The sequence below is a fragment of the Astatotilapia calliptera genome, chromosome 16, assembly GCF_900246225.1.
Source record: "Astatotilapia calliptera chromosome 16, fAstCal1.2, whole genome shotgun sequence".
Taxonomy (NCBI): Eukaryota; Metazoa; Chordata; class Actinopteri; order Cichliformes; family Cichlidae; genus Astatotilapia; species Astatotilapia calliptera.
In genome coordinates this window covers 22,352,859-22,374,975 of record NC_039317.1, presented here as the reverse complement: position 1 = coordinate 22,374,975, position 22,117 = coordinate 22,352,859, and the positions used below count along the sequence as shown (strand labels likewise).

The 22,117-nt window shown below is 39.1% G+C and overlaps 2 protein-coding genes across 6 annotated transcripts in view; one reads left to right on the top strand and one right to left on the bottom strand.

Annotated features, from left to right (window-relative positions):
* tmem198aa (transmembrane protein 198aa) overlaps positions 1-3,652 on the bottom strand; it is a 38,666-nt gene extending 35,014 nt beyond the window's left edge. The window contains exon 1 of the mRNA XM_026144083.1: positions 3,180-3,652. The gene's annotated coding sequence lies outside the window, so the exon portion shown is untranslated. The remainder of the gene's footprint in view (positions 1-3,179) is intronic.
* A 1,687-nt stretch (positions 3,653-5,339) lies between these two features.
* bin1a (bridging integrator 1a) lies at positions 5,340-21,963 on the top strand. Of its 5 annotated transcripts, XM_026145189.1 has the most exons (20): positions 5,340-5,681; positions 6,473-6,553; positions 6,726-6,780; positions 6,899-6,993; positions 7,670-7,765; positions 7,942-8,052; positions 8,184-8,276; positions 8,676-8,761; positions 8,896-8,971; positions 9,404-9,459; positions 10,257-10,301; positions 11,419-11,488; positions 11,968-12,090; positions 12,306-12,389; positions 14,212-14,232; positions 17,287-17,676; positions 18,202-18,312; positions 19,068-19,142; positions 19,234-19,335; positions 19,428-21,963. In XM_026145189.1, exons 1-20 carry the CDS (start codon positions 5,595-5,597, stop codon positions 19,527-19,529), a joined length of 1,959 nt encoding a protein of 652 aa, XP_026000974.1. In that variant the 5' UTR covers positions 5,340-5,594; the 3' UTR covers positions 19,530-21,963. The 5 variants fall into 5 exon arrangements, with proteins under 5 accessions (XP_026000974.1, XP_026000975.1, XP_026000976.1 ...); XM_026145190.1 differs by lacking the exon at positions 10,257-10,301; XM_026145191.1 differs by lacking the exon at positions 12,306-12,389.
* Positions 21,964-22,117: the final 154 nt, after the last annotated feature.

Here is a 22,117-nt window from a genome sequence, read left to right as displayed (position 1 = left end):
CACACACACACACACACACACACACACACACACACACACACACACACACACAATGCCACACTGCCTGGGGGCCTTTACATGTTCTGAGTCAGATCTGGTTGGAAATAAAGGCTCTCAACCTGACAATGGCAGCATTATACAGATGGCACATTGGTCTCCATTAATTTTTTTTCATTAAGTGCTCATATCATTTAAATGGTACCCACACTGTGCACTGGTGAGCTGAATGACTCAAATACACATGTGGTGATTACTTTGAAGCAGCATGTGGAAACTGCAGTGTGAAGCACAGCAGTGGCGTGCATTAATGGGATTAGGACTGACTTTAACCTTTCTCTTCCGTCTGCACTTACACTCCTTATCCTGGCTCTTTTAACTCTCCGCCTCTTTCTTTGTTTGCACCATCTCTTTCTTCCTGAAATCACTTGTTCTTATTTCACTGCAGTTTGACAGACAGCATCCTTCTTCACTCTTTCCTCGTTAGCTGAATGGCTGAGGCTGCCTGTTGCAGGCTAGCGCTGTCAGACTGAGGGGTCCCTGCAGACTTTTTGTGCTCAGTTTTGAATTTGAGACTTCTTGGCTCATGCTGCACTTACATAATCTGTTGTCAAAGCCGGGTACATAGAGTGCACGGTAACACTGGTAATTCATGAATTATATCTTCTGTATGAATGACAGCCCATATATGGCACTTATCCTCCCCTCAGCAAATTTTATTAGTGCATTTCTAGCTAAGATCTTCCCCAGTGTTGATTACATTTCTGGATGGGGAGGATTTCTTTGTTTGTTTACCTTCCCTGGACTGTTTTTCTTTCAAGAACGGAAATGCACTGGAGTGATAGAGTCATTCAAACTAAAAATCACAGATATTGTGCTATACAAAGAATTTTTTATGTGAATTTTCTCATTTTTACGACCTAATAAAAAAGAAGAAATGAAACAAGGAGAAATAAGTGTCCACTTCTTGATAGACGTCTCGTTTTTTCAGCCTGCCAATTTGGCCAGAGTCCTAAGTCTAAAGACTGGTGAGCTTTTTGTTATGGTTACGTAACTATCGGGAAAGCGCAATATGGGTTGATCATTCAGTGATTAAAGTGGATTCAAATGGACCTATTGAAGGTATGTGTTTGATTCCCATTGCAGATGGCACAGTTTTGAGTCCCCAGTTTCCTCTTGCCTCTTTGCCATTGCCCCATTATTTAAAACACAGACCAAAGTGGTCCTTTCATGACACTATGATTGAAATCTGATGTCAAGAGCCGACATTATTCCAAACATCAAAGAAGAGCAGATTGAAGTGTAAATAACACCCACTGACCATTGTAACTATGGTGCATAGCATTGGTGCATTTAGAGAAAGTGGATCTGACTGAAAATTGCTGTCAGATCCACACAAAAGAGGGCCATCAGAGAGTCAATGTTAACTGCATTTATTCTGCTTGAAATTGTTATTATACTGTGTAATGCTGTGTTGGAAGACCTACAGGTGCACTGGTGAAGCAGCTCTGTTACCAGACTTGTTGAATCCTGAGCTGAATGCAAATGTATGATTGGTAAAACAGAACTCCAGCAAACAGCTCGAGTGCTGAATCCTTGAGCTGTTTGTTTCTCAGAACACGCCTCAAGTTCACCTGTAGCAAGGCAAAAGTTCAGCCATGGAAATGAATCAGAGAGTCTTATTAAAAGACTTAACAGCCACCAAGGCAAGAAACTCAATGAGCTGACACCAGTACACTCTTCAATGCAACATAGCAAACAGTCACTACAGAGCAGCTTCTTAACACCCCCTCCCATAGTATCCCTTCACAGCAATTCCAGATTGTGTAGTCCTGTATTCAAACACTGCACAACCTTCAAATCCATCATTTTATCTCAAGGGACCTACAGTGGATGTGCTTTTAGCTTTTCTATTAGCATGCACATTGTAATTTTTCATGCTTGGAAAAGGCCACAATGTTCCTTATAAGCTGTAATTTTAGAGCAGCCAAACTTCAACATAATCACACTCTATTTTACATCCCCTGCAACTCCCGCTCTAGCATTTCACTATTACAGTTCTTGCTTTCTTTTGTTTTGTATTTTTCATGTGAAAGTCTGCTTTTCTTCTTTTGTTTATCTCCTCTTGCACCACATTAACAGCTGTGCATACATTCCCCACCACACGTAATTACAACTAAAATATATGGAGAATGAAGCCAATAACTACAGTCTTTATTCTTGAAGTTATTCTGTTTCGATCAGTTTAAAATAATTTCGTCTCTTAATAAACACTCGTTGGAGCTGTGACATTTGCAGAACACAACTAGCGAGTTGCACAGACAACGTGTGCATCTTTAACAAAGGAAATAAAGGCTGAGCACTTATAGGCTGGGTTGTTGCCTATAATTACTTTCCCTTTGCTCTGGCAAACTACTAATTACGAAGATGTTTCATGTGCTATTACTGTACCCCAGGGCAGAGTAAGGTTATGTAGAAATCCAGTAAGAGATCTGCCCCCTATATGTTTTGTTTATAGCTTAAATATTGTTAGATAGTGAGTTTGATTGAAAATAGATAGATAGATAGATAGATAGATAGATAGATAGATAGATAGATAGATAGATAGATAGATAGATAGATAGATAGATAGATAGATAGATAGAATGTGAATGCACGTGACTTCCATCGACCCTTCCGATCAATTGTGCTCCTCGTGTTTACATTCTGTCCAATCCAGTTATGCACACTGCTGTTAAAAACAGAGTTCAAGCTTTCACGTTACTAATTCCCACACATCATGAAGGATTCACATGGCTGTCACTGATATGCGACCTTTGAGTAGCCTCGAAGAGCTCGTGTTTTGTGTAAGAGCACTAAATGTTCCCTTAAGCAGCGGTTTGAATACAATAGAGGGAAAACAATAGCTTGAGCTGAGGGTCCTCCCTGTGTCTAATTTTCAAAAGCAATTACACTGATTGGCACAATGCCGTGGGCTACACAATTGGCTGTTGGAACCGCTTTAACATTTGGAAACATGGAGGGTTCTTTAATTACACTATTGGTAAGGTGCTGCATGTTATTTATGTATTTATTCTTATTACTGTTAATCTTGTGGCACTCTGTGGTTCCATAAAAAAATCAATGTGGTATGATAAAATAAAATAACTGCATTTTGTACTGAACAAAGAAAACTCACTCACCTCAGAAATGCAACATATTGGCGTGTTTTCCTTTTGTCATTCTATATTCAAAAGGGGGGAAGCATGTGAAAAGAAGAAGAAGAAGAAATCTGTTCTTGACGGTGTGGTCAGCTTAAAAACCCGACATCACGTCTTAATGAAGCGGGTTCGGTCCAAAGCCAGCGAGAAACTCCAGATAAAACCCTGAAGCGAAGATGAAAGAATGCTCAACTCCTCTTTCCTCTCCTCCACTCTTGGCTTCAATTTCTCACTTGCTGCCTGTCTTCCCTTGTCCAGACAGATACGTGGTTCATAGCCAGAGCCTCATGTAATATTAAACACCGATAATGGATCAGCGCATTGTGAAAAATAAATGCACTCTTACGGTTTTTTTAATTCCATGTTTACATCACGCACCCAATTATCTCCCTCCTAAACGAACAGTATGCGCGCTGCTTCCTTTGTGCTCCCCGTCTTTCTCACTCTCAGCGGATTGAACCATTCCCGCAGCACGAGAGGGGGGGGGGGGGAGGTGGATGGGTGCTCTATTCCTGTGATTATATGTGAACGAATGGGTTTGGTGACTCGTGGCCAAATGTTGTTATTGTCGGGGATAAAGAGCCCGGGAGATGGAGTGATGGGAGGGGGGAAAGGGAAGAGGAGGAGGAGAAAGTGAGAGAGAAGGAAAGAAGGAGACATTTACTGTAAAGCAGTTTGATGCAAAGGAGGGACAAAGGGCACATTTTCTCTCTCTCTCTCTCCATTTTTCTCTTTTTTTTAAAAATTCTTTTTGCCTGGTATATCATTACATGCAATATGAAATTAAACTGTATAATCGCTCCCTCTGGAACAGCTGCTTCCACACACTAAACCATTTTTCTTGTCATGTGTAAGTAGGATTTCTCCTTAAGCGGGCTCTCATGCTACATTATGCAACCAAGATATAATTATATCTAGTGTAATGGTAGAGAAAACACAAGTGCCGGCCTACTATTTCAATAGCCTTTCATGTTTGCTCTGCTGCCTGTGAGCTCCTTCAGCAAAAAAATATAGTGTCAGTTCAGAACCTCGGAGAGCTCCGAGCCGGCACCAACAACCAGTGTAAATAAAGGGTTGCACTTTCTAATGGGTGGTTTGTTTGTTTTTTGTCTTTGTTTTTTGTCTTTTTTTAAAATAAATAAATAAATAAATTAGATTTTTTTTCTAAGCTATAAGTGTACAGCAGGAATATTTTTATAAAGTTTGCCAACTGGTACTATGCTCGGATTATTCAAAATATACCAAGAATAATATTTTGAGTTGCCCGTCTTCGTGAAAGTGGCTAAATTTACACAGTATCAGGCCTTTGCCTTGATTTTAGCAGCCTTTTGTCAAAATCAGACAGCTTAGCGTGAAAGACCTTGCTTCTAGTGGTCTTATGTGGATGTATGTAGCGTGCTGATGGTGCCCCCTCCCGGAGAGAAATCATCATCGTGTCGGACACGGGAGCCACGCATCTGAACCAGATAAAACCTGATGTAGTCCACGGGTGTTTGCGTTATTGTCAGATGATATTGATTTGGGATCAACTTCGTTTAATCATCCGTGAATGTGCGTAGAGAAGATCCTTGTAGTTGCGTTTTAAACTGAAACATATAAATACTTCTGCTCTATAGTTTGGCTCCATTCCATTTGAAACCAAACACATCATTAAAATATTAACAAGAATAATTTTTAAATGAATGATTATAATAGTGAGTTACAAATGTTTACTCCTCGGGTCAGTTTACGCACAGCTGCTCCTTAGTAAAACCAGCCTCTCATGTTACCTATTACGTAACGATATATTAGCGGAGCTGGACGGACGAGTTTTGACGCGTTAATAAAACCGCGCATGCTCAAAGGTAGCCCTCTTGTTTATCGCCAGTTTGCTGGAAGTTATGAAAGTTTTGCTGAATGTTTAATTCTCGCAAAGCGAAGACATTGATGATCTCAAGACCTGACTTCGGGTCAGGTATTTAAAAAGTCAAATTACAGATAGAAATGAAATTAAAAACGTTTGCAAAAGAACCTTTCTGGCTGTCAATTCAAAAACACGTCATTTTTCTTCACATTCCGCGTGTCGGCGGTTATTTTATTGTCTAATGATGTTTTAAAATGTCCCCGTGTGGACGCGCAGCATCTGTGCCTTTAAGATCATCTCTCACAGCATCCTCCTCCTCCTCTCCTGTCAGGGACGCGCACACACAGCAGTGCAATATTAGAGACTACAAGCTAGCTTTCTGCACACATATTTTCCCACAGGTACATCATAACCTCACACAACTACACCTGTCCTCGTTGTTTCTCAACTGGACATTGATGCATTTGCCTCAACAGTAACCGTAGCGGTCCCTCCGATCGTTATTGCTTTTATTCCCTTCCCTCCCGCATCCAAAGACTGATCTACGCTACAAGATGGCTGAGCTGAATTTGGGGAAGGGGCTCACTGCAGGGAAAGTGGCCAGTAATGTGCAGAAAAAACTAACCAGAGCGCAAGAAAAGGTAAGCGTGTCTCCCTTACGCGTTGCTGTGTGGTAAATTTATATCTCCGGCCCTCACGCCACGAAGCAGTAATGCCGCATCCTCCACAGAGGCGCAGTGTCGCATCACGACATCATCAAATAAGCGTGGAGTTTGCTGTATTTAAGGAAGAAGCTGTTTACTTGAAATAGGCTGCTCCCCTGCTTTAAAACACTGTCACACAGCGGACACGTACTGCAGTCAGATATGGTGTAGGCCCGCTCATGATCTAGCCTGGTGTGTCTGGTATTTGAAGGCTCCTATCTAAACTGGCAGATGAGTGATGTTACTCAGTAAGGGGCATCATCTCATACGTTCTGAGGCCATTATTAAACAACCATGCAGCAATATGTTGACTATAGGTTGTAGAGGAGGCCACAGACTACGCTTTTAAACACCTGCACTTTGCGCTCAATATTTGGGAGGGGGCGCTATTTGTTCAGCTAAAGGTATTATAAAGCCTGCTGTACGGCTAAAGATAGACAGAAAGCAGACACGGGTGCCTCCCTACATGCATACTATGTCTGTGTGAATGTTACCGAAGGGGGAAATTAGACGGTGTATAGAGATTTTGGCTATATGTCCCATCAATATGGCAAATATTTAAAAAAAAAAAAAAGACTTGCCATGTGTGTGTATGTTTCTGTTTTACATCGTCACTTCATGTTTCTAACCAAATGCAAAGAAATACTATTGATTTTTGATGGCAAAACAGAAAGCTGCTGGGAATCAGTTGTACGGTCTGATGTTTTCAATCATTATTTGTGTGACAGGTTCTGCAGAAACTTGGCAAAGCAGACGAGACCAAAGATGTCGCTTTTGAAGAGGGAGTAATCAACTTCAACAAACAATATGTAAGAGTGCAGTTCAGTGACTCATGGAGTCATAATTAAACATTTTCTAGATATCAACAATAGTATGGCCTAAAATAGGATAAACTGTAGCCTGCATTGATTCTTAATCCACAGCATATAATACACGATTGGCGTTTTTTGATGAGGCTCACATTTAGTGTTTCATCCTCAGGCTGAAGGCAGCAAACTCCAGAGGGATTTAAGAGCATACCTCGAGGCTGTGAAAGGTGACACGCACAAACACACAAGTCAATCCAGAGACACAAACACACAGAAACACACTTTCATTGGCGTATGAATACACACTAATATAAGCTAATATAGAGGATGTATGTTTGTCCTTAGCCATGCATGAGTCCTCTAAGAACCTTCAGGCATGTCTAGCTGACATGTATGAGCAAGACTGGTACGGCAAGAATGAAGTGGACTCCATTGTGGAGGTGAGAAACACTTTTTACTATTTCTTTAAAAGCCATATTAAGTGAGTAGGCTATATGTGTGTACATGATGTGTGCGCTTAGACATCCTGAAAGTTGTGTGATACAGGGGTTATACTTTTCTTGCCTTCAAGTATGCGTGCCCACTTAGTGCTGAGTGTTACAAGTCTGGTCGTCATGAGGTAAACGGAAGGATGTTCGCCAATCCTGTGTTATAAATGGTTTCAACTACACGAGTCCTCCAAGCTGATTAGAAAATAATAGAATAACCGCTCTTCTGAAATATTCAGGCTGTCCATCTCTGCAAGCAATTATAGTCCCATAGCATGAAAAACTGTACTGCTACAGACTTTATATTATGCTGAATGTCGTAGAACCACGTCTGGTGAAAAATGTTGCAGAGATCCTTAAAATGTCCTCTAATTGTATTCTTGAGGTCATTTTTGATTAGCCACAAATAGCAAGAAGTCATTGCAATTAGCTAAAAGGCTTTTGCCTTAGTGAAGACCACAAGTCAAAATGATGCGACAGAGCTCCTGAAACAAGTTACAAAGTAAAGGAGAAATATATTCACATTGCATGCTACTCCAATATAAAATGTGCTCTGCAGGAGATTTGTCTCGTATAATGTTAAACAGTCTGTCTTGTGCCTGCTTCTGTACATTCCTTCATCTTGCAGGATTGTGATGTGCTTTGGACTGATTACCACCAGAAGCTGGTTGATCATGCTCTCATCTCCATGGATACTTACCTGGGCCAGTTCCCTGATATTAAGGTAAGTTAAGAGGTCGTGACCTCAACAAAAAATCGTTGGTCTTAAATGTTAATCCAGTGGCAGTGAGCGTCTCTTTTATATATTGTGACCTTGCTGGAAAGCATGTTGTATGAATACTGAGCATTTCGATATAAATGAAGAAAGTGAATAATACATTTTTTTTTCTTTTTATTCAGACTCGTATAGCTAAAAGGGACAGGAAGCTGGTAGATTACGACAGTGCCAGGCATAACTATGCCGTGACACACAAAACCAAGAAAAAGGACGGGGGCATTAAAATTACTAAGGTAAAACAAATGCGCTGCGGTGTTTGTAATCACTCAGATGCAAAATTCAACAATTATTTTGTTTTTCAGTTCATTATTTAGGTGAATCAACATGTAAGAAACCTAAAAAAATATATATGTTTGTTTTGTAGCCCTCATCCTTGTTGGAAAGGGCCACTCCAGGATGGGCTCAGGGTATTCTGTCTGCACACAACGTTGCCCAAAGCAGTCTTTCCAGGAGCCAGGTACATATTTACCTTATTCTACAATTGTAAGGAGTTTTCTGGTAACCCAGCAGTAAAATATATGTTACCATAACAAAGAAGTCAGTATGAGCTAGTTTCAGGAAGCCTTTCTAGAGATGATCCCTGTGTTTGTCTGTCCTCTCTGTTGATAATCTAATGAGGGCAAATTGAAAATGAGAACATCAAAAAGAACAAATCATATTAAGCACAATCAGTGGTGGAAGAGATGTTGTGCATACACACACACACACACACACACACACACACACACACACACACACACACACACACACACACACACACACACACACACACACACACACACAATGTATTTAATTCATTACCAGAACATCTAACACACTTGCAAACATACCCGGTACTCTAATTCATTAATTTCAGGCTGAGGAGGAGCTAGAAAGGGCCCAGAAGGTGTTTGAGGAGATTAATGCTGACTTGCAAGAAGAGTTGCCGTCACTTTGGAACAGGTAGGGAATATGTGTTTTTGATTTTTCCTAAATGGATCAGTGCATTTCACTTTCTTCTGTGCTTATAGGCATATTAAATGAAGTCAAGCTGTTAATGCAGTCAGTGCTGTCTCTCTCTTCTCTGCCCTTTCTAGTCGTGTTGGGTTTTATGTCAGCACCTTCCAGAGTTTGGCTGGTTTTGAGGAGAAGTTTCACAAAGAAATGAGTCGGGTAGGAGTCTTCTATAAGCCTCTAGCAGTGATGGATTTAGATAAAGATTAGACGAGAGAAATGGATGCAGTATATCAGATAACAGTTCAGGCCAGACGAGGCCATCGACTATGTCAGCAGGGCCTGCAGCTGAATATAAAATCTGATCTAACCTTCCTTGTTTATCACCTAGTGCAAAGTGTGTTTTAATGTATTTCTGTTTTTTCCCTTGAAAGAGAAAAGTTTCTAAGTAATTTATTTGGACCCGACGATGGAAACAAACTGTAGCAAACACACTTTACAATACATGGATAACAATATCTATTAGGAGGGTGCCTTTGCAGTGTAAAATATAAATCAAAGAAGGTGGCAAAGGAAATGTAATATTAATTAAATAAATAAATACATGATATAAAAATGTTTATCTTACACACCATCTTTCTGTCTCTACAGTTGGATCAGGATATGTATGACACCCTGGAGAAACTGGAGGAAACAGACACAACTAGGTTAGTGAGAAATGAGCCGTCATTTAAATTCTCTCAGGTACTTGGAAACTGCTTGTTTCATATTCTTTTTACATAAGAGGTTAAGCTTTAGGAGGGATCTGTGGAATTAAACAGATATCATTTTATTTTTCTATTTTAATTAGGGCTGTCTGCGTTAATCTTGTTAAAATGACGTTAATGCCATAACTAACTCGCTAACGGAGATTTGCCGCGTTAATGCATTTTAACGTCATTTTAACGAGATTAACGCTGACAGCACTAATTTTAATCAAATTTTATTTTGATAAAATTGGGTTTTACACACCTGAGGTACTGGAAACATTTCAGATTACCTGAAACAGCTGCTTGAAAAAAAAATCCTGACAGTGATTTCAGAATGCTGAGCCTCATAAACTAGTTTACCTTAGGAAGAGCGCAAAGCCATTGTTTTTGATGCATAAATGAAGTGGGGAGGTTATTTATACAACTTTTTTTGTCCACACTGTTTATGAGCAGAGTTTTATTTTAATTTGTAAATCCTGCAGGTTCCAAAAATACCTCATTTTTTGATTAACATTAACAGCAAATAGAAGACGTTTCTATGAGTGCTTGTAAGGGATAAATATTTTAGAGTAATGTATGATCTTAACTGATTTATGTTGAAGGCTGATCTCTCTATTGCATCACTAATTTATGATGCATGTCTGAAGTGGTGCAATAATCTATCACTGTGAATCTTTTAGATTATTACACCACATATCAAAAACAGCAATGGATTAACTTAGAGCTACCCCTGAATCCCCCACCCCCCCTTTCAGCAAGACAGGTATCTGCGGCGCCTCATCATCAGGAGAAAATAGGAGGTAACTGGAAGCAGCTGGGGTAACAATGATGAAACAACTGTTGTCTGTCTGTCCAACTGACCTGTCTGTTGAGCTAGCGTGTATGTTAGTCAGTCTGCAGACTTGGGAGTTTTCAGAGCACTGGATGCTTGATTTGTGCAAGTGATTTCAAAGAAGTACTTTTGGATCGGAAAGTTTCGTGCTCAGAGCTGCAGATAGAGTTGAGTAGACCTGTGTGTCTTATATGCTGCGCCACGCAAGACTGTCACTGTTAGCAACAGTTATGCTGTCTTTCACCGTAAGGTAGAAGGTGAATTTTCAGTCGGTCCTGCATTAGTCAGTAGTGTTCAATGTTTTCAAGCCAAGTGGAAACCAAGGAACTGAAATCCAACAATAGAGCAAAGGTCCATCATAAAAACTATGGACCAAAATAAATTAGAGAAGATTAAAATGACTAAATTGTAGATATATAAACATGCATTGTTTTTGTAGGATCCATAAGTGAACACACATCAGTGGAGCTGCAGCTTCTGTCTGTGGTAAAATGACTCAGCATACATATTCAGAGATGCTGACACAAAATAAGCCTGGATCTTAGGGGGGACCCTGGAGTTCTGGAGCTCCAGAATTGTTGTCTTTCCCTGAATCCTAAACACCAAATTCCTTGATGTGTTTGACATTCCAAAACGTACCTCTCACTGCCATCTAAAACAGCCAGTGTACAAAATCACCTGTTGCAGCTTTAAGTTACAGGTATATGTCAACGTTTTTTTAATATCTGCAGCTCTGGAGCAGCTTTTATCCACTTTAGAGCATCTTCTCTGTAACAGGAGTTGCCTCTATCACTGCTTGCTTGTGACGATTTACTGGAGGCACAAACAAAGCCTGCTTGCATGAGAGGAGAGGACTTGAAACCATGAAAGGGGACTCACTTTTCTTGCATGACAGCTTTTCTAACACTTTCAGCTTGAAATCTTGCAGTGCATGTCTTGTAACCCTTCTTACAATCTTGTGTTTGAGCATTTAGCTGCTTCTTTAACCTCGGCGCTTTTATCTCATATCGTTTGCCGTCTTCATTGCTTTCTCTGTAATTTGTTTTCTTTTCTTCTCCCTCTTTCTCTCTATCTTGTTTACTCAGCGGTAAAGAGGCATCTAACCACACTCTCAGGCCAGGAGGACCACCCCCGATCCCCAAATCCCCATCCAAGGTAGACAAACAGTGTCTCACACACACACACTGATGTTTTCTCTTTGTTCAGAATACACAGAGGATCATTTAGTGTTTTAGTTTCTGGGGAGCCATCATCACTTACACATAGGGTTGCCATACCTGTGGATTTTGGGCTGTAAGTGGTTTATTTGTTTGTTTGTTTTTTCAAAACATTTTTTTTCATTTGTTTTTAAATTCAGGTCAACTCTTTGTGATCGGCAATAGAACCCCAGTTTAGGCTATTATCGTATATGTAAACACATTCACGGCTTCATGGTAAAGTTTTTGTGAGACTATCGTAGAACTTATTTATGTTGATCCATCTGGCATGTACTTCAAAACAAATGAATACAAAATATAATTTGCACATTCCGACAAAATTGAACTGCATAATATGAATTTTGCATTCATAACAGCAAAGTCCAATTGATTTGTCTAGTTGAAGGAATTAATTACTGCCTTTTTTCTATATTCTAGCTCAGACCAGCAGTGCCTCCTCCACCCAAGGTGACACCATCTAAAGAGCTAAAAACAGAGAATATCATCAACCTTTTTGATGCTGCAGCTACTCCTGATATCAACGTCACCTCCCCTACAGAGGTCAGTGAGCAGCTGCTGTCGATGAACCCTTTAGCTTTCCCCTTTTCTGTGCAGGTCAGAACACCCGCTTCTGATCTGCACCTCCTCTAATTTCTCCTATTCTATTCTATTCTATTCTATTCTATTCTATTCTGTCTTTTCAATTCTGTCCTTATCCCCCCTCCCACTGTTGTGCCCAATTAGCCAATGAGCCCTCCTGTTCCTGTTGTTATCAGTTTGACAGTCCTGCAGTGAGCAACCTGTTGGACATGGACCTGGATTCTTTCAGTGCAGCAACCAAAGCCTCCACGGTCACACAGGTGGATGATTCACGGCATGAAGATAAAGATCCTAGAGACCCTCTCTCTTTTAAGATATGTCAGTCTTCACAAGAGGTTTTAGTTTCTATTCAGACAGAATTTAAGTTCATTTCATGATATTTAATTCCAAATGAACTGAGTTAAAGAATGAGATGTCCAATGAAGGATTAGCCAACAACATCTGCCATTGCCAGTGTGGTTGGTTCACTTTAAATATGCTGAAATAAGCTTGATAGGTCTGAATAGAAATTGAAATCACTTGGTAAGCGTGGCATAGTTTGAAGTGTTGCCTGCTCTGCTTCTTTCCAAAATACCAAAAAAGAGTTAGATGAAGGCATGATGACCTGTAGACACCTGCCTCTAGTGTACACTTCTTCCTGCTTTAGCACTTTCCATGGATCACTCATGGCATGAACTGCAGACTACAGCCCTGCTTTGCTGTTCTTTCTTGGTCCCCAAGACTGTACAAATTCTCAATAACCTAAACGGTCCTCATGTTACTGGGAAGTTGCTTTTATTCTTTCAAATACTTAAATGATCTATTTTTGTTTGGCTTATACTATGCATGGTATTGATCAAAGTTACTACATGCCATTACTTGTGATTTACATAGCTTGAAAGACAAGAAGCTTGCAATGACAAACCCATACATTTTAAATTCCCCACTCTGAAGCCCAGTGTATAGAGCTTTTTAACCCATTTCAGTTAATTGTTTTGGTTTTAAAGTACACATAATGTATAATTAAACTAAAATTAGCAAAGTTACAGTTAGTTTGTGAAAACGTTAAACATCCAACATGCCAAAAGATATTTTTTCACGAAAGTACATGATGAGCAAACCAAAACTAATAGTACAGTAAAAATATTGATCTGGTGAAAAGCTACGAATCACTGATAATTAATATCAGAAATGCTCCTGTGAAGTGCACAGAAGTACATAGAGCGCAGTTATAGTTTGACTATATATTCATTAATCATTATACTAGTGGTAGTATAATATTCACTTTAGTTCAATTCTGTTCAAGTTCATGCGTATAGCCCCAAATCACAAGTTATTTCCTCAAATGAGAGATAAAATCTTTTATCTTAATATTTTCCTTAATCCCTTTATATGTATGTATATATATATTTTTTAAAGAACCTCCAATATTAGAGAGAAAACCCCCAAAATCAGATGACCCCATATGAGCAAGCAAGGAGACAGTGGGAAAGAAAAACTCCCTTTCAACAGGAAGAAATCTGAGCAGAACCAGGCTCAGAGGGGAAGCCATCTGCTATTGCTGGTTGGGGGGCCCTACAATGCCAAGGCTATAATTCATAATCAATTAACGGAAGGCTTTTTTTAAGATGCTTGAGTTAAAGCTAAAAGTTAACACGTCAATTATCACTTTAATTGTTATCATATTGCCTATATTTGTGTACTGAGGCAAAATTACAAAAAATGTAATTGTGGACCTAACTGTGGATTCCCTAATGCTCTTGCTATGCTCTATGACTTAGTTTTACAGGCTGCCAAATCTTAATGTTAAAATATTGTCCTCTGTTCCAAGTGACATTGTTATCCATTGGTCTGAGAGTGTTGTTAGTTTTTAACACAATTAAATAATATACTAATATATTTAACAAATCTACCCCTTCAGACTTCACACATCAGTTAATACTTTACCACATAGTGCTTGTACAGTTGTTCTGCTGGAGATCTTATGCTATGGGCTTGTAGCTCTAGAGCATGGGGCGTGTCTTATTGAATGTAAAAGGCAAAAGCAACAACCCTGTAAAGTATTCTGCTCTTCGTATTTATTACTTCCTTTGTTTTCCACAGCCTGCAAACTGGGACTCATGGGTAAGCCATCTATACTCATGCTAAAAAAAAAAAAGTGCAACAGTAATTAGCAAAAAATCTAATTATCATCATCTTCATCAATACTTATTTCTATTTTTTTCTAGTAACCATCAGTTTAATAACAGTCATACATTATAGAAGCCCCGCTCCTATTATGCCTTTTCTATTACAGCTTTTCTGTTTAGCAAGCTTTTCAATACACTGACCTCTTTCATTTGTCTGTCCCAAATCTGTTTGTGCATTGTCTTTGTGTCTGCAGTGCGTGATTTGATAGACACTGAAGATATTGTTGAACAGCACAAATGGAGCTTGTGAATGAGTTTGAGTCAATTCAGTTCCAAGTTGACATTTCATACAGTTATACATACTGAGTCCATATAATTAGTGTCTTGTGTGCAGTCCACAATTAAAATCACTCTATTTCTTTTGCCTCCTGAAAACACCACTGACCTTTAAAAGCCCCAGTGTACCCAGTGTTTTATGGTAAATTCTAATGTAAAAGTGAAACATAATATTAATAGTGAAAAATATTTTCTGTGGTTTGAAATCATTTGCAACTGAATTGACTTATTTCCTTTCTGTTTCCCTTCACATGCTGTACCTGTATGTTCACATGTCAAACTGATAGAACATGTAGCCTTTACATGTTATTTTCATGGTTCATGTGACACACAGGGATCTTTTGTGTTCTCAAAGTTTAGTGAAGTTGCTCACGCTTGCTGTGGATTGTGTTATACAAATGAGTCTGGTAAACTAACAAGAGCTACTGGGCAACTTCACAAAGCCTTTTTTCGTAGCTTGGCCTTTTGACCATTAACCTACGTTTTTGTTCGTCCCTCTCGCTGTTAAGAGAGACGTGTCTCAACAATCATGGAGTTTTGCTATATTTGAGGCTGAGGCAAAGCAGTGATGGCTCAGAAAGGACTGACATGTCTACTCTTACAAAGCTTCCTTCCTCTTTCTCCATCTGAACATAGCCTTGGATTAGAAACCATGCTTGCTAACCACACACAGAAGATCCAACATCTATCTTCTGATGGGAAAAAGCTGACAGCTTTTATGTTTTTGCCTTCTACTGCCACCCTTCCTTAACCCTCATCTGTCTTTTGATTTAATCTGAACCTTTTCTGTAAAGGTTGGTACTTCCACATCAATCTTCATGGGCTTTATGGTAATTATGATGATAATGCTTGTGAGCAATGACATATTCTGATCTCCCATGGTCCTGTTTCTGCTCAATTAAGATACATTTCTTTATTTTTATCTTTAAATATTACCAATTATTTTGATAAGGATAATACTTATCGCTGTTCAAATCCCTTCAAAAGACCATTCTCATTTTGCAAGAGTTTTAGCCCCTTATTTAACATTAAGTACAGCCCTGTTTCCAAATGAAGATTGAATATTTTAAAAAAAGTCAAGCCAAAACCAAAAAGTGTAAAATAACAATAAAGAACTATTCTGTTCTATTCTATTCTATTTATTCTATTTAAGAATATGAATGTTGTCAGAATTTTCTCAAAAAAAGACACATTATGTGACACATTATGTCATTAAAAGAAATACACTCCATACTCTATACACAAGGGATTGTGCTAAAATACGATATTGAATGGCCATGTTTTTGGGGCTCTCAAGCCATGCAGAGCCCATATAGGGCTCAAGAACATTTCTGAAAACTGCTGTCAGTCTTAAAACAACATATAGCCTAAAGAAAATCAACAAATCTCTCCACCTTCTACTGTGAACGTAAATAAGACCAAGACATATTAGAAAACTGTCCCGTGAACCAAGATTTCAAAATGCTTAACAGTCTTTGGACAATGTGACATGCCATGTCCCCAATTTTCATGATAGTCACACAAACAAAAACCAGATTGTGGTACATTAGTACAGGTACAGTACACGTTAACTTCCATGCCATGTACGGCAGCGGTCCCCAACCCCCGGTCCGGTCCGTGAGTCGTTTGGTACTGCGAGAGTTGAAGCTCGGGTGTGAAATTCTGGGTTTTTATCATTAACTCGGTTTCCCTGGGTCTTTTCCCATGTTGTAGTTATGTGTCTTATTTTGAAAGAAATATTTCCGTGTTACCATAGTGACCAGAGAGCATTAAAGGGCAGAGAGGAGGATGTTACTCTCAATGTTGTTGGTGCATTTCAGGAGGATGCTGCTAATAAAGTTACACAATTATTATTATAATAATAATAATTTATTATTATACTTACAAAATACCACAGTTTTTGTCTTGGTCGCATCATTTTATTTTGTTGTATTTATCCGCGACACCTTAAAAGCCGGTCCGTGAAAATATTGTCTGACATTAAACTGGTCCATGGCGCAAAAAAGGTTGTGGACCGCTGATGTACGGGACCATTAATGCTGAATGATATATGCAGGTTTTATGCTGGTAGACAGACAATGTCATACACAGTTAGCTTATTTCACCTGGACAATGCCAAGCGTCTGTTTGTACAGATTCTATCAGCGTGGCTTTGTAGCATGAGTCCAGGTGCAAAACTTGCTTGCCTGCAGTCTAGACCTGATGAGCAACTAAAACCCTTTATCGGGAAAGAATAGAAAACATTTGCCTTTGCAAAATACAACAGTTGGTCAATTTCCAAATGCTTACAGTGTTCTTTAAAGACAAAGTGAAAACTATCATCCTTTGGAAACAGAGAAGTATTTTGGCTACATCAATATGGCCAGTATAAGATTTAGTAAAAGATAGTTGTTACATTAAGGGCTAAAACATTCAAAATCACTTGTATGACCTGTTAGTATTTAAACATTTCAAGCTCCCTCCTTTCTTTCTTATGAATGTATCTCTTCTAAATCAATTTAGTTACACTTTAAAAAAAATATCAAACCCCTTTCTACATTAACAATACTTTACTTTTATTATTAGTCTTAAACTGGTCATACAACATCTCCAGCTTTCTCTTATTTTTAATTCTTCTTGATCCCATTTGATTTATGAAGCCCTTAGAATATCCAGAAGGTAAAATATCTCTTGTGCCCTCTTGACTCCTTGAAACCTGACCCTTGCCCTTCAGCCTGAGGACAGTGGTGCCCAAGAAGAAGCGACCACACAGCACTATGACCCTGTGGCTGCTGCTACAGAGGCCTGGGGGGATGATGGTTCGCAGCCTGTCCACTATGATCCCATCACAGCTGCTACAGAGGGCTGGGGGGATGACGGAACCCAGCCAGTTCGCTATGACCCTTTGGCTGCAGCTCAAGAGGGATGGGGGGATGATGAAAACCAGCCGGTTGATTATGACACCGTAGCTGAAGCCCAAGAGGGCTGGGGCGATGAGGAAAGCCAACCAGTCACAGAGGTGCCTGCCACAGACTATGAAACACCTGCAGATGAGGCTCCAGCAGACGCAGTTGAGGAGGAAGCCCCCCCAGCTGCTGCTGTGTTGGATAATGAAGAGGGTCAGGTAACCAAGGAGAGAAAAAAATATAGAGATGCATCTGGATGAAAATGATGGATGCATCGACTCTTAAGAAAGAGGTTTGAGCATGGGGTACTGGAGAGAAAAAGATCATGTGAATAAAAGGTGGCAGATGGAGAAATCTTGACATGGAAAGATTTAGGATGCATCTGGACCTGAAGCATGGATGCATCAAATGTGATAAAGAGGGCAAGTTGAAAATAAATTGTTGAGGGAAGGAAAAGAATAGCAACATCTGCTTCTCTACACTCAGTTAATCCCAGTCACTGTTAATCCACACACATAGTATTCTGTGCAAAAGCTTTATTGCAACTGTACAGTAGTATTTAATCTTGCATCTGTGCAGCATGCCTGTAATAACAAAGACTTTGCTGTTTAGGCTTTTCTGCTTGTCTTTGTCTCATGTTGTCTGTTTCTTCTTTCTTTCATTCTTTGCCCCTCTTTAATTTAAGGTTTTATCCGTCTCACCTTTTAACCTCTCTTGTTATTTATCTTTCTCTCTGCTACCAGGGAGACTCTGCAGCAGCTGCAGCAGCTGCAGCAGCTGCAGCAGCTGAACCAGCTACACCAACTGCACCGGCTGCACCAGTAGTGGAAGAAGAAGCAAAGGAGGAAGAGGAGGTGAGCGCAAGAGTTTAATTTATAATATGTAGCGATTGCTATAATTAACTTAGAGCTGCATTTTTTTATGTAACAAAAACGACCCTTACTTTTCTGGATTTTATATTTATTCTGTTATTTATGGAGATTGTGGCACCAACAAAATGACAAGAGGCTAAGATAGAGTTGGCAGTGCTGATGTTAAGATTTTTTACTGGGTGAACAGGATTAAAAATTAGTGTATCAAAGCAACAGTTCAGGTTGAGAGGTTTGGAAATAAAAGTAAAAGAGGCAAGGCTGAACATGTTCAGGGGAGAAATAGTGGATATATCGAAGAATTTTGGAGATGGAGCTGCCAAGAAAGGAAAAGAGGAAGACCTCAGAGAATATTCATGGATGCTGTGAAGGAGGACCTGCAGAGGGTTGGTGTGAAAGAAGAGGATGCTAGAGATAGGATGACATGGAGCAGATGATCGGCTGTTTCTACTCCTAAAGGACCAGTTGAAAGACAAAGTGATGTACATTGTAAACCTTATACTTGGCAATGTTTTTTTTTAGGTAACTACATTTGTCTTTTAACGAATCAACTATACAATAAAAGACAAAGTGCATCTCATTAGTCACAAAATAATATATCTGATGAGGTCGTTATTTTGTTTAAAAAAGACAGGTAGTAAAATTTAATGGACATGTATGTGTGCTTTAAGGTGAAATGTTACTATTTAAATAATGTATCCATAAATTAAGCATTTTTTTTAAATGTATTTATTGTCCAGACACCTGCAGTAGCAGCAGAATCAACAGAAGTAGCATCAGAATCTGCAGAGATGCCTCCTGGCTTTCTGTTCAAGGTAAAACAGGAGACCAAATGGGAAAACCTAAAAGTGTAAAATGTATTTTGTTTATACGACGATAACTCATGTTAGCATTTATATACAATAGGTCCAAGTGATGCACGATTATGCTGCCAATGACACAGATGAACTGGAGATGAAGGCCGGTGACGTGGTGCTAGTAGTGACTTTTGACAACCCCGAAGAACAGGTAAACTCAAAATTCAAACGCGTACTCATGTGCTTTTGTGCCACAGAAACACTGACACTGTTATCTGATTGCTTGCATGTTTGTGTGCTTAGGATGAAGGCTGGCTGATGGGAGTAAAGCAAGACGACTGGCAGCAAAACAAAGAAAATGGCACTAAAGGAGTATTTCCCGAAAACTTTACCCAGAGGCTGTGAGGCTGCCTCTTATCTACAAGAGGACAGGACCGCAGTCCGGCACTTTCTTTATGTTTCTCTTCCTCTTGCCCATTTTCCCTTTCTTGCCCTGATACTGTATCTTTCTTAGGACTTTGGCCATAAAAGCAGAGCTGTCACAGCCCTGGATGAAATCATGCATTTCTAAGGTCTGCTACACTGTGCTAAAAGGGGATGTTGGCATTTCTGTGGATTTCTGCCAACATTTACAAATTACAGATGTAGCCATTTCACAGGTTTCACTTTCAGCAGTTTTTCTCTGCAATTACCTGATATTTGAGGAAGTGATTGGAGACTCGAGCTCATACTGAATAAATGAAAGGATGGTGATTCCTGAAATGGTTGCAGCTGAAATGGCATTAAAATCTTTTATCTTTGATCACTCGTCATCATGCGAAAGATGTTGACTGACATGTTTTAAACTGGGAATGAGATATCAAGGACCGTTTGTAGTTAGTATGATGTCAGGTGTAGCAGAGCGTCTTACACCCACGTCCGTCTAAAAATGGATTTGTTAAGAGAATGTAAGGCTGAGCAAAAGGTAAAAACACTTCACTTTAGTAGAAACAGTCACTAAGCAGATTAAAACGCTGAAAAAATCGAACCAACTCCTAGCTTGCAACTTCACTTTCCTTCTAACTTTGAACTTACATGGTACTGAAACCTCATCAGCCCAGCAGCAGATCTTTAACTAGGACTGGAGTTCTCAGATTAGTGATCACACTCCTGATAAACTGCATTGGATAAAACCTGTCCTTTATCCCTATTTTAACTTTTTACTTATAGAAGATTGGCCCTTGGTTATTGTATTAGTTTAGACTCTGTGGTGGTATAGGTAGTATGAACCTGTTGTTAAAATCCAAATAAATACATATATGTTGTTAACTGATCAACATATTACTGGATTTACATTGCTGGACAACAGTCAAGTAAACAAGGAATCCATAATTATGATTTCTGGTCTGGGAGTCTCATATGGTATTAATGACTAATTGATAAATTATTTTTGACTGTTGTTGTTTTTTTGTTTGTTTTTTTACCTTATCAAGCGATTTCAAATATGCATTAGCCTGGCTTGCTAAAAGCTAGCCTACAAAATACAGAAACAAGAAACTGCTACTGGTAGTATAATAGTTTATAGATATGGCAACACCCTTATACTAATCAAATATATAATAACTGAGCCAGCCTCACTAACTAAATAAATAAATAAATGTGCCGAAAACAGTTCCCTCTGTTTGCAAAGAGACTATTTAACTCACATGCAGATGATTATGAATATGCACCAGAGCAACTTCTTTTATTTTTATATGCTGCCAAGCAATGATTACATATAGCCTAATGTAACTATGTCAACAGAATTGCCAACTGAGGATGATATGGAGTGTTTTGTACTTCTGTAAGGTTTACTGCTCTCGACGTAGCCGCGTAGGTAGTTAAAACTATCTCACATTCAGTCATTCATTCAGTCACTGAATTAACAGCGATTCTCATGATGTTATTAACATGTAATAAGTCTGAGAGAAAATGTACGTGTGTACGATTGTATGTGTGTGTGTTTATGAGTTGTTTGAGATCAGAAATCTTTATCTATAGGCTATTGTTATTGGATGATACCACCGCCACAACCTACCAGGGGAAGTTTTTCTGACCGGACAAGGGCAACTCAAATGTATTTGGGCCTTTTTCCACTGGCTGGTATTACGGTTCCAGGTGTTATTGTGCATTTGTTGTGTATAAGTGTAATTTTACCAAGCTGTGATGACAGATACATATTCTATAAAGACATTCATATTGTATGTGTGTTACTGTGTGCATGCTGACTTCCCATGTGTTGTTGTGTGAACACCCTTAATTTAAGACAGTGATACTTGGGTCACTTTTGAGGCAGTTGAAACAAGGTATTTATTTTTATTTTTTTATGTGTTTTGTTAAACTTTATAAGATGGTGGTGGGCAGTCATGGTGTGTGTTTTTCTGCCATTCTCTTTCAAATCAGTCCTGATTATTACTGCTGGTTGCCCATCAGCCTTGCCTCAAAATGTTGCTAGGTATCGTGGTCCAAACAGAGCTAATTACATGGAGGCTTGTCACATAAAGACAAATTCCAAGCAACCAGACACAAGTGGACTTTTTCGAATGGTTTTCAGTATTTTTAAACCACTTTGGACTGCATTTCTTTCTTTTGTTCATGTATATTTAAAATGCCTTATAACACGTGAGAACAACAGCTTCACATTAAGGCAAATTAATCACTATTTCTTTTCCCTTTTTTGTATAAATTAGTCATGTTTACCTGAGTCTGGCTCTGTATTTGTCTTTATGTAACACTCTCCTATGTTGAGCTATGGGGTATGACACAAAGGACTTTCCTGTACCTAACTGACCAATATTAAAGATAAAAAATATAATAGCTACTTGTCTGTGGTTCCTATTTATTAAATGTACAGTACCTTACAGTTCCTACTAAATTTATCATGCCAACACTGAGTGTAAGATGTGGCATAAACCTTACAATATTTTTAATTAACAAAATTGCTGCTTACTAAAAGAATTTTTCGTTCTGTTAAC